This window comes from Furipterus horrens, unplaced genomic scaffold, assembly GCF_987537825.1.
Source record: "Furipterus horrens unplaced genomic scaffold, mFurHor1.1.pri manual_scaffold_2, whole genome shotgun sequence".
NCBI lineage: Eukaryota > Metazoa > Chordata > Mammalia > Chiroptera > Furipteridae > Furipterus > Furipterus horrens.
The window spans coordinates 179,742,457-179,755,757 of record NW_028327172.1 but is presented as its reverse complement, the minus strand read 5'-3'; the positions used below and the strand labels follow the sequence as shown (position 1 = coordinate 179,755,757).

General features: G+C 31.6%; 1 protein-coding gene across 5 annotated transcripts in view; it reads left to right on the top strand.

Annotated features, from left to right (window-relative positions):
• Nucleotides 1-13,301, top strand: part of ADGRL3 (adhesion G protein-coupled receptor L3) — a 463,877-nt gene that overhangs the window by 77,025 nt on the left and 373,551 nt on the right. For all 5 annotated transcript variants that reach the window (XM_090266824.1, XM_090266822.1, XM_090266821.1 and 2 more), the window contains exon 3: nucleotides 4,121-4,334. In XM_090266824.1, the coding sequence (XP_090122950.1) occupies nucleotides 4,121-4,334 (214 nt within the window). The remainder of the gene's footprint in view (nucleotides 1-4,120; nucleotides 4,335-13,301) is intronic.

Genomic DNA, 13,301 nt, shown 5'->3' with positions numbered 1-13,301 from the left:
TTAGATTTGTTGAAATTCAGTTTATTAGAAGCTTACTGGTAGCAGATGTACTTTTAAAGAAAATAGGTGGTAGGATGATATTCCATTGGGTTTCTAATGTTATTTTTAACACCAAATATGTTGGATTGGATTATCAGAGCACATTTTAAAAAACTTGGATAAATGATTTGGCATGTAAAATGGCACAGAGAAATACACATATTTAAGAAAATTATGTTATAGGCTCTACTCACATTTAAAATTGGGGATATTTACTTTTTGGAAGCAATTAAGTAATGAAGTATTATTAATAGGCATTGACAATAATTACAAATTAACCCACTTTGAGATATATAAGTGTCCCTCTTCAAATTAAGAAACTCCTTTAAAATCATTGGCCTTGACTTACAAGTAGTTTAAGTGCTTCTCACTGAGGAGGAACCAGATCCATTTCTTTTCAATTCTAAAGTTTTGAAAAGAGCCTTTTTTTCCCCCTTCTAATGATCACTGGAAAAACAATGTTTTTAATATCTATTAGTAATCTATTTTTAGTGGTGAAAACTGATTTTATGTATTTTATAGAACACATATGTTTAAATAATAAATAACACTATATTTTATATATTAAAAAAAATTAAGTATATATTTTGTTTATATTGATGACCATATTAGAATATTTATTTGGGTAATTCATATTTTGCTTTTATAGATTTGTTATTTATCAATACCTGTCCAACAGATTCTAAGTCCACTCTTTAAACATTCCTTCAGGCTTGATTGAGGGCTATTTTATTAGTAATGTATTGCCCAAACTTAGTAGCTTAAAACGGTAAACATTCATTGTTTTCTGTGGTCACTTTAGATTAGGAATTTGGGTGTAATTTAACTAGTCACTCTGGCTCGGCTTTCCAAAGGAAGTCTTTCTGGTGGTTGGAGGGTTAGCTGCCAAGGTGCCCTCTCACCTGCCTTGCAAGTTCAATGGTGGTTTTCAGGATAGGGGTCAGTTTTATGCCTGGATCTTGCCATGGGGTTTCAGTGTTTTCAAGATATGGTTACTTGCTTTGCACAGAGTATGTGATCCAAGAGAGATGCTGAAGCTGCAGTTCCTCATTAATGAACTAGTCTGGGAAATCACACACTCTCACTTCTATAGCACTGCGTCCATTAGAAGAGAATCAGGAAGGAAAGGCCATGTTCAAGGAGACAGGGAATGCAAGTGGAAGACTACCCAGGAACTGTGAACATAATTTAAAACTGCTTAATGGGCCTTCTTAATAAAATCTCTTCTCTCTCATAGGTGTCTTATCTTCTTCTCTGGTTTTAAGTACTAACTTAAAATTCTCAAATTTGTAAAAACTCCATTCTGAATCATTGATTTATAGTCAACTTCTGTCCAGATTTTGTTTATGACACTATCATCCAACCATTTGTTTACTTAAGCAAGATACCTAGTAGTCATCCTTGTCTCCCTCTCTTTTATCCTCACATTAAACCAATCATCAAATGATATAATTTTTGTTTATAAATAGAGATCAGATATACTCTCTGTCATTACCTATGTAAACCTCAAAATAGCCTTATGACATGAATTTTCTTATCGATACCTTTAAAATTTTTTCCCGAGCAGATTTAATTTTATTTAAAAATTCATAATTTGGAGTAAACAAAGTGTAAAGGGAAAAACAAAATAAATACAAATGTAGGATGTTTTGCTAATGTTTTTGTATTCACAACAAACAAACATAAGGCAGGCTAGCAATTTCATTCTCTTCTAAATGCAGATTAAGCTGCAGATTTTATCTCTGAGTAAATCCTTCAGAATGTAGAATAGTCCCATGTATAAACCAGATTTGAACTGAGCATTGATGGCTTGATATATATAAGTGCTTGATTCACCTGTCCTGTAACTATTTAATTCCCCTCCCCTTAAATTAGTGGCTGGTGAGTTAGTCCACTTAGTCAAAATATTTCTGGAATAGTACATGGTACCCTTCTCTATGTTATATATAATGTTACAACCTCTTCTAATCATGTTACTTCTCTTTGATCAACACTGTTAATGTGCTAAATGAGAGAGAGAGAGAGAGAGACAGAGAGAGAGAGAAGAGAAGAGAGAGAGAGAGAGACAAGGAGAGAGAGAACAAATAACATGTTGAGTGGTATCCAAAACTGAAATGACTATACAGCTTGAGAACTTTAAGGGACCTGCTCAGAAGTTATACATGGGGTCTATGGTATGGTTATAGTTTTTCCAAAATATTATATAGAAATACAGTAAAAATAATGTCATCCTCAATTTCAAAATAATAGGTCTGATTTTACAAACTAAATCAATATTCTCTCTATTAGGTGAAAATATTTACGGTAATAAAATTTCTCATTTTTATTTCTTTCTTTTTCTTCTCCCTTCTTCTTTCAAATTTCGTGCTTAATAAAAATAAGAAATAAGAAAAGCTGCACACAGTTATTTAAATACATGTTGTAATGCATGTGCACATTAATGAGTTAAACAATCAATGCAAATGTATAGCTATCACATAAGTATCTCTAAAATTAATTATCTTGTATGGAAATAAACTTCATTAGATTGTTGGCAAACAACTTAGAATTTAACTTATATACATTTTAAAATAAGTCTTGCTGAGCTTTTACAATTAACTATTTGACTTTCTTCCAGTAATATACTAATTATATTCACAGTCTTGGAGTAGGAAATTGTAAAACTTGACATGAAAAGATAGATAGTTGGCTGTATAAAAATGAAATATATATGTTCAGCAAACATCTAAAATCAAACTGCAAACTAAAAAAAAAAAGCATTTGCTACAAATATGAAGCATAAATTTACTTTTTTTTATATAAGAAGATCTTTTACAGTGTAACTATGGATAAATTTCAGCAGGCAATTCAGAAATATGAAGGATCAATAAACATGAAAATATTTTCATTGTACAAATAGAATAGTGAAAATTAAAATAAGAGTATTATATCATTCTTTGTCTACCACTTTAGCAAAATTTAAAAGAATTGGTAATATGCAGTTTTGAAGAAGAAAGTGCTGCTGGTGAAAATGTACATTTTTATTAAACGTTTTGACATCCAGTTGTTGATATTTACCAAACTTGAAATATATTTAATTTATAGAAATATATCATTAAATATATCTTGACAATTATATTTTTCCAAAATATTATAGCCATGGTACACAATATGCTAATATTTTTTTCCGATGTTTTAACAAAAAACACGGGCATATTCCTATATATTTATCATCATGAGACAGATTAAGCAATGTTTTATATTTGTAAATAAAATAGCCATTCTACATGAGGGATGCAATATAGAAATGACAACATTTTCATCATATAGTATTAAATTAAGTAATAAAATAAATTAAGGTATGAAACAATATGTGTAATGTGAAACAATATTAGCAAAATTTACTCCAGTAAAAACAAAAGAGCGGTGGGAGGAAACATCTAATGTCTATTTGCTTTCCTGTGGAAATGCCTAATAAGCAGGTTATCACATTGTTAACCAGTTACCTCTTGACCTTTAGGAAAAGGTGTGGGGAGGAAACTAAAGGAAATTATTTTTTCATACACATCTCCTTAAATAAAGAACATTATTTTTATAATTAAATCACTAAGTATACATATTAGCTATTAGTTAAAACTATATAATTGTGTATAATTGTGTTTTAAAATTGAAATGGGATACTTTATGTAACTAAATATATGTATAAACTCAAGAACAGTGCGATTTTTTTGGTAATGGTTTCCATAAAAAAAATGCACACACAATACCCCCAAGGCTTATCTGAGAATCTTACTCAAGAAATTAGATATTTCTATATAGTCTTAACAAGCCAGCTAAAGTTTTAGAAAATTCAGAGTGATGTTTTTCCATGTATAAGGAAAAATACTGTTAAATTTCTTTTTTTATGAAATAACTGTTGTTAGAATAAATAATAACTATGAAGTTACTGAAGTGAGAGATAAAGTCTATTTTAATTAAAACTATGCATTGCAACAGCTTTATATTTTGGTATTGGTTTACCCCAAACACTAGGCAAGCAAATACATATATAGTTTCTCTGTACATAAGAAGAGGACTTACTTTCTTCCTTTTGCTCCCATAGCTTTCAGCCGCGCTCCGATACCAATGGCTGTGGTCCGCAGAGAGCTCTCCTGTGAGAGCTACCCCATAGAGCTGCGCTGTCCTGGAACCGATGTCATCATGATTGAAAGTGCCAACTACGGGAGGACTGATGACAAAATCTGTGACTCTGACCCTGCTCAGATGGAGAACATACGATGCTATCTGCCAGATGCCTATAAGATTATGTCCCAAAGGTATGATGCTTCTAATACTCTTTTTAAGTGTATTTTATTGTATTTTTCTATTACCACTTATCTCCCTAATATGCTCCTCCACCTCCCCACATTACCCCCACTTGCCCCCAGCAATCATCACACTGCTGTCCGTGTCCTTGAGTCCTTTTCCTTTTTGACTCGATGATCCCTCCACGCTTTAACCCCACCCCAGAGCTGTCAGCCTGCTCTCTATCCTTGAGTCTGTTTCTATTTTGCTTGTTAGTTCAGTTTGTTCATTAGATTCCACATATGACTGAAATCCTGTGGTATTTGTCTTTTTCTGACTGGCTTATTTCACTTAGCAGAATGTTCTCCAGTTCCATCCATGCTGTTGCAAAGGGTAAAATTTTCTCTCTCTCTCTTTTTTTTTTTTTTGGTTTAACATCAGAGTAGTACTCCATTGGGTAAATGTCCCATAGTTGTTTAACTGCTCATCTACCGAGGGGCACTTGGACTGCTTCCAAATCTTGATGATTATAAATAACACTTCAATGAACACAGGGGCAGTTATATTCCTTCAAATTAGTGTTTTGGATTCTTTGGATAAATTATCAGAAGTGTAATTGCTGGGTCATAAGGCAGTTCCATTTTTAATTTTTTGAGGAAACTCCATACTGCTTTCCACACTGGCTGCATCAATCTGCATTTCCACCAACAGTAAAAAAGGGTTCCCCCTTTCTCCACATCTTCGCCAGCAATTGTTGTTTGTTGATTTATTGATTTCCGTTCTGACTGATGTGAAGTGATAATACATTGTGATTTTTAATTTACATTTCTCTGATAATTAGTGATGTTGAGCATCTTTTCATATATCTGTTGGTCCTTTGTATGTCCTCTTTGTAGAAGTGTCTATTCAGGACTTTTGCCCATTTTTTAATTGGATGTTTTGATTTGCTGGTGTTGAGTTCTATAAGTTCTTTATACATTTTGGATATTAACCCCTTATCATATGTATTAGCAAATATGTTTTCCCATTCTATGGGTTGTCTTTTTGTTTTGTTTATGGTTTCTTTTGTTGTGAAAATCATTTTAGTTTGATGAGTCCCATTTATTAAAATTTTATTTTATTGTTTTGGTTTCTCTTACCTGAAGAGATATACTAACAAAACATTGCTACAAACAATGTCTGATATTTTACTGCCTATGTTTTTATTCTAGAATTTTTATGGTTTTGGGTATAACAATTAAGCCTTTAATCCATTCTGAATTTATTCTTAAAGACCTGTACTCAGAAAGTTGTAAGACACTGAAGAGAGAAATTGAAGAAGTTACAAATAAGTGGAAGCACTAACATGTTCATGGATAGGAAGAATTAGCATCATTAAAATGTCTATACTACCTACCCAAAGCAAGCTATAGATTCAGTGCAATTCCTATCAAGATACAAACTTTGTATTTCACAGAACTAGAACAAATATTTCAAAAAAAATTATGGAACCACCAAAGGCTGTGGATAGCAACAGTGATCTCTAGAAAGAACAAAGTTGGAGGATTCATGCTACCTAATATCAAAATGTACTATAAGGCTATAGTAATTAAAACAGCATAGCAGTGGCGTAAAAACAGACACATAGATCAATGAACAGAATAAAGAGCCCAGAAATAAAGGCACACCTTTATAGTCAATTATTATTTGACAGAGGAAGCAAGCACATACAATGGGCTAAAGACAGTTTATTGAATATTGTTGGAAAAATTGGACAGATACATGCAGAAAAATGAAACTAGATCACCTTCTTACACCACACACAAGAATATATTCTAGTATTCTTTTCTTTGTGCATTTAATATAAACTCTCAATATGCATCTATATAACATATTCAGTATAGGCAAGAACATAGTATTGTGTTATTTTAAGATAATTTGAAGTACTATTTCAATATCAAACTATATCTCATATCACTGAAATGATAGAATTAGAATTATAAATGCCTTTGGGGAATTATAAAAATTCATTAAGTTATTTACTCAGTTTTGTGTCTACTGTGTATTCTCTAGAACTGGGTTCATTAGATGAGAAATGAAATTTACATTTTACAGTTACTAAAAACAGAATTTTATAATTTTCTCCAGAAGTTACAGAAAACTTATCTTACTGATAACAATTATTTTCTATCAGCATAGGAAGATGACAATAAAAAATAAATTAACAGGCAATTTTTTTTAACTTTAATCAAAATATAGTATACTAAAAGGCTTGATTCAAAGTTATTTGGCTTTGGAAACAATGAAAAAGGTTATTTTTTTAATAACTAGTATATAAGTTAATACATTTAAGCTTTCTAAAATATTATCATATTAAAATAGTATAAATTAAGTTTCCATAGTACATCACTGGATTATGAAAAGATCTTCAATGCTAAAGAGACTGGTCAATAGTGATTCATACTATAGAAAATTTAAATTGTATTAATTTTTGATAAATTTATAAATATTAAATACTTTTAAGTATTTGTTTACTACTACTATGATTTCTCAGAAATCAGAGATGAAGTCATCCATTTAATCTAAGCCCTCTTGTCTTGGTATCTGAACACTTGGTCACAAAGTAATTTTTAAATAATTAATCAGTTATTTTATTTAGTAAATTTGTTTAGTGAATTTGTTTCCTTCATTAAGATTTTTTAATTAGGCATTTATTTTCTTTTATTGTTCAAAGATTTTTTAAAATATGGGGGAAATCATAGCGTGTAAAAATAAACAAATTGAAGTATAAAAGTAAAAACAATAGGTTTCAATGATTATCTTTCTTGTGTTTAAGAAAGCCTGTCTTATTTTTAACTTTTGTATTCTTGATATACTTAAAATCCTATGTCTGTATGTGATGAATAAATTGGTAGAGTCAATATCTTATTTTTATAATCACTGTTATATCAATTAATAAATTAAATCATAATGTGCTAGGATTTTGATAATCAAAATATGTGAGATGAAGGATAGTGATCTCTCTGGGAAAATCTGAGGTCTTTTGTCTACTCTTTAAATATTGGCTCATGCTAAGATGAGTGTTTAAAAGAAATAAGATTTTAAAGTTATAGATACTATTTGATATTATTGGTTTCATTTGGTTCTTCTTGTGTATCTCTCTCATTGTTATATATTTGACATATACCAACTATGGTTACATTCTCTGATGTTATGCCTAAAAGAAGTCTAATCATTTTATTTCATGTAGATATTGTAATGACCTTTCAGGAGTAGTTTTCCATGAGTAGCAAGGAATGGGTACATTGCTTCTGTCAGATCACCAAACTTTAAAATCCATTTGGAGTGTGGGTTGAGGAGGAGATTCTGCTTCTCTGTGATTAGGTTTTCATTTAAAATGTAAAAGAAGCATTAACTTCACAAGGCTTTTGATCACTATATGATTGTCTTTGAAATTGTTTTAATATTTTCATTGATATTATTAATGGTTCCCCATTTAAGCCCTTAATCTTATAATTATTGCAAAAAAAATCCTCTGGAGCTACTGAATTATATGGGATGCAGCTATAAAATGACAAATCTGCAGAGTAAAATTGCTGTAAGCACCCTGAGTAAATCATTTGTGGAAGCCCTCCTGGTGGTTCTCAAGTAAGAATTGTCACTTAACTGGAATAACTCTGCTTATTTCTCCTTGGAATCAAGCTCCTTGCTTGTATTTGGACTATTAAATATATTTACACTTGTCCAAAATAAATGCTTTTGACATTCGGAGAGAAGAAATTGGGTTCCATCTTTTAATCCCCCAAGAGATAGAATCACCATGTCCACTTAAGCTGCTTTATAATGAACTTTCACAGTCATGCCAATGACTAAGTGTTAAATAATGCTAATAATTACTAATTATGATATGGAGAGTTTAATGCATTTGAACTTAAATCATAATGGCAAACATCTTTTTTAAAAGAGATTAGCCCTTGTTTTCTTTCATTTACTCTATCTAGATATATACTGTATCAGGTTCTAAACATTTTAAACGTGTCTCTAGGTGGGAGGATTATTAATAAAAAATTATTTGTGTATCCTTGCATAACCTTGTTAAAAAGGCTTCATAACTTGTTTCAGCCTCATAAATCAGACAAATGTCACAGGCAAGGACAGACATGAAACATTTTCATAATATGCAGATGTTTGCATAGACATTGAATGAATGCATAAATAAAAGTGTGCGCTAACATGCTAGTTAAATGTGAAAAATTGCGGACTTGAATCACAAAGTAGTGACACTTTATTTGTACATTTCCAGAGAAGTCAGCTTTCTCCCTGCTTTTCAGATTGCATCTCCTGTTCTCAAATCCAGGTGTGCTCTCCTGCCATTCTGCCCCACCCCTTACAGATTCCCTGTGCTTCAGCTTTTTAACATTGTCCTGCAAGACGACTTGTTAAACTGCCAGAACACATTTATTTGTCCTTCTCAGAACTTCTAATCTCACCCATTATCATCTACATCCATCTTTATTGCATCTAAACATTTATAAACCTATATTATCACATTTTAGACAGTTGCCTTGTCTAAGGTAAGGGGTAGGCTTCTAGAGGCCAGACTTTCTGTCTTATCTAGCAATAGCTTTTGATGTATAATGGTGTGTAAATGAATGAAAAAATATACTTTCCATATTTGTCACTTACACTTTCTTAACTCTATTAACTGAGTGATTTTTATTTATTTTTACTTTATGTTTGCACACCTCAGAGGGTTTAAAAAAATAGTTCATATAACTTTGGAACCTAAATGTCAAAATGTTCACAACTAGTAACTGCAGAAATTTTGCATTTTCAATTAAGCTGCGGAGTTTTCTGTTATCTTTACGTATTAATGAATATATTTTCATTTTTAACTCCACCAACACTTGAAAGTCAATGATAAAGCAGTGCACCATGATAGTTACTCTAAAGTATGGTTGATATATAAGTCAGACATGGTTTCTGCCTCCAAAATTATTGTTTTCTGGGGCAGATAATAACAAACAACTATATCATTTGCTCAATATTTTATTTTTATCTTACTTACATTTATTGAAGAGTTAAAAAAAAAAGAAGAAGAAGGAATGCTGTTCCAGCTATATATTTAGAAGCATTTGTGGAGAGGAAGTGTGGTAAGCTGGTCCTTAAAAGACAACAGCATTAGTGAAACCAGAAAATACGAAGGTGATGTTAGATACGTAAGTGGATTAACACCAACAGAATACAAGGGAACAGAGTGCCTTCAGTTACCTTTCTCCCAAGCTTTTTCATCATGGCTTCATAAGCCTATTGGTGTTCTGTGCAGTGTTGAATTTCCTGAAGTCCTCTTCCAACTATGCCACTGCTTGAGGACAGTCCCCACCCTTCCCCATGGCCCCAGTCCTCCCCAGAGATCTGTTGCACATGCTTTTAAGAAACCTTGATAATTAGCTTAAGCTATTGTCCCCTTGCCAATAAAAGACACTCTTTTGAAATCCTTATATGTAAGCGTGGAAAGTTTGAATATCATATATTATGGTAACTCACATCAGCTTTTGATGACTCATATTTTAAATATGTGATATAACAGAATTACTTTATATAGAATTGCATATCAAAAGGCATTAGTGAATGTATATGTAAGTGCATATATCAGCACAACAGGAAAATTGTGCTACTGTAAGTGTATAACTCAATGACTTTTTACTAAGCTCTTCTAACTAACGCCTAGACGAATACACAGCACTCCGGACACCCCACCCTATTCCCTGTCCCAGCAATATACCCACCTTCCCAATAATTGCCCCATTCTGACTTTTAACACCCTAAATTAGTTTTGCCCATTTTGTAGATTAAATAAATGGATTCATATAGTATATGCTTTGTGTATGTGTGTGTGTCGAACTTCTCTCATTCAATGCATTCATTTTTTAAATTTAACTTTATTGAAGCATTTTTATGTGCCACATAATTCACCCATATCCAATGTATAATGATAATTTTAGTAAATTTATTAGTGGTGCAATCATTGCCATAAATCATCTTTAGAGTATTTCCATCACCACTGTGATAATCTGCATGTCTCCTTTCCCACCCCATGCAAGAGCCAACTAATCTGTTTCCTGTCTATATGTCGATCCTTAGTGCATTATTTCTTAGGCTACAAAGTGACTATTTGAAATCAAGTTAAACTTAGTGGGTTTTTCAGGGAAGACAACATCAAAATAATATTAGCATTACTTCTGGAGGCATGGAGGTAAACACAGGGTAGGGCAAAAGCAGACTTACAGCTGATTGTATGGGAAGTAATACAATAGTAAATAAATAATAATACAAGAATAAACTGTTTTTCACCAGCTCACAACTCTAAAGAGACTTTTGTCTCACAGTGTGTGTTGCTTGTATTTTGAATTCTCTTAAAACCTAAGATCATGCATCTAGGCATTAAAAAAAAAATCTGTCTTTATAGTTTTCTGTCTAATAGAGATGTTAAATGTATAAAGTGGAGGTTTTTTTTTTTTTCTATTTAAGTAAATGATCTAGCTTCTTTTAGCAGTATTTTAGCAATATTACATTTCTTGTCACATCAGGGGCATGCAAAAAAAAAAGAGAGAGAGAGAGAGAGAGAGAGAGAGAGAGAGAGAGAGAGAGAGAGAGAGAGAGAGAGAGAGAGACTTGTTTCTCACATTTCTGAAGAAGTTATATTTCAGTTTATATCAGTACCACTGCAGGGGATTTTACAGTTTACAAAAGATCTTTGTTTCTGTTGTATTCATTCCTGGTGAAGTTAAGAAGTCTTTCAATAGCAATAGAAGAAGAAATGCCAGTGGCACTTTTTTTTTTTTTTTTTTTTTTTTGTACATAGCTGAGTAAATGTTCTGTAATAACTGTGTGTATATACATGGGTTTTTTAAAGGTGTGTATTCTCCTTTGCTCCTTTGATATATTCATTACATTATGTCTTGTATTTCTCTTATGAATTATAACAGATCAAAAACAATTTCTTGTATCAGGGACTGTTCTATTGACTCCATGTTCTTTGCAGTGAAAAGGATCAGATAGACATGGCAACTATAATCTGTAAATAACTCAGTGCCTTAAGGATTACTGCTGTGCGCATGTTTATTTAAAAAAAGAGAAGAGGGAATGAGGGAAGGAAAGATGGTAACTCCCGTTCCCAAAGCCTGAATGTAGAGAGTATGGAAAAACGGACAGTTCCTATCTGGAAGGCATGTATTTCTTCTCTAATATTTTGACTCATTACAATTCTGAGACTGTATTTTGATAACATCCTGCTAAAATGCATCGTAGAGCTTGTTTCTATTAATTTAATTTTGAATGAAATTCTGTTATATATGTATAATTCTATACTTTAAGAAAAGTAAGTGATTCAAATATTTCCAAATAGCTTTGGGTAAATGCTAAAGGGAATTGTATTGGGGGTCTCTCATGGACCATTGAATGTGTCAACCCTTTGTGCAACTATTCTTGAATTTTTATTCATGGAAACTCATAATCCCTAAGTCCTCTCTGAGAATGTGCTGTTTGAAGGTCCAAACTATTTTCATAACTATTGACATAATCTTTGCTTTTTTTCATCATATTAGTCACAGGCATGTTGGTGTAAAAGCAATGATGGGTAAAATTGCTGGCATCTTAGCTGGGGCCAAGGCTGCAGCAACAATGCACTTTAATTTTTTTTTCTCAGTTTTAATTTCTGATATGGTAAATATTAATTGAAATAACTCACATAAATGGGTATTCTTTGGGAATCTTAATTTTAAGAGTTAAAGAGGTCATAAAATGAAGAAAGAGAACTGCTATTTTCATAAATACATTTTTTTAAATTTCTATTTATTGGCTGAAAAGTAGTCATTTATGTTGTTTTTTTGTTATTTTTATATTGCAAAATATTCATTCTGTTTGTTTTAAATTCATCTTGTCTTTTTCCAGGAGTGGATTATTTTTAAGAGAAGACTTATCTGTATGTTTTAGAATAGTCTCAATGTACAGAGCCTAATGAGAATTAGATCATAGGAATCTGAAAATTAGTGTCATTTTCTGTTCAGACATCCATGTGATTAATTTCCCATAAAATTATAAAACCCTGCTTAAAATTAAAAACAAAATGACTAAAATAAAAAAAAAAAATTTAGATTAGTTCCTTTTAAATGATGTATAGTGCTTAGACTAATAAATAGTATTGGGTGAGGGGGTGGGCACCATGGAATTATTCTAAACACAAAAATGTAGGAGGAACTAAATTTATAAGTATATAGACTAGAAAAAAAATGCTTTTCGTTTCAAAGAGTCATTGATTTTAATTTTCTTCCTTTTTTTTTTCTCTCTCAGTATTGTAAAGACAGAGATTGAGAATTTTGGGGGCAGCTGTTTCCTGGAATTCTTTAAATTTTCTGAGTTCTTATTAATTTATCAGTGTTACTGGTAACTCTAGTGAATTTAGCCATTAGTAAATGGATTGTCAAACAAACTAAACAAAATAGACCTAAAAGGGATTCAAGTACCAGTAGAATTAGTCTGATAGTTTACCTGGAATTTTTGTTGATTCACATTTGATTTATAAAACATATTAATCTTTTTGTCTTTATTTACAGAAACTGATTGTCTTAGTTGCTTTTGTACCTCCATCTTTTGTGAAAATTTAACACTCTGTGGTCAGTCTGCAGAACTTGACATCTTGTGGAAAATATAAGATATTACTGAGAAAAGAAAGATAAACAGTTTTTAAAATTCAGAGTATACTGGATGAAAATACTTGAGGTAGTAACCTTGAGTATAGCTTAAATCCAAATGGAAAAGAACTAAGTAAATTATGAGCATAAGTTCTGTCACTGATTAGTGAGATATCACTGGGCTCTCGAGGAAAATACATTATAATAATATTTAACTGACATTCAGAATAAATACCTCAGTGTCTCTATCATTACAATAACTTTAAAGATTTTGGGGGCTGTTGGGTGAGGTCTCAAATCATTTTTACTGCCTTTCATTTTTCATTT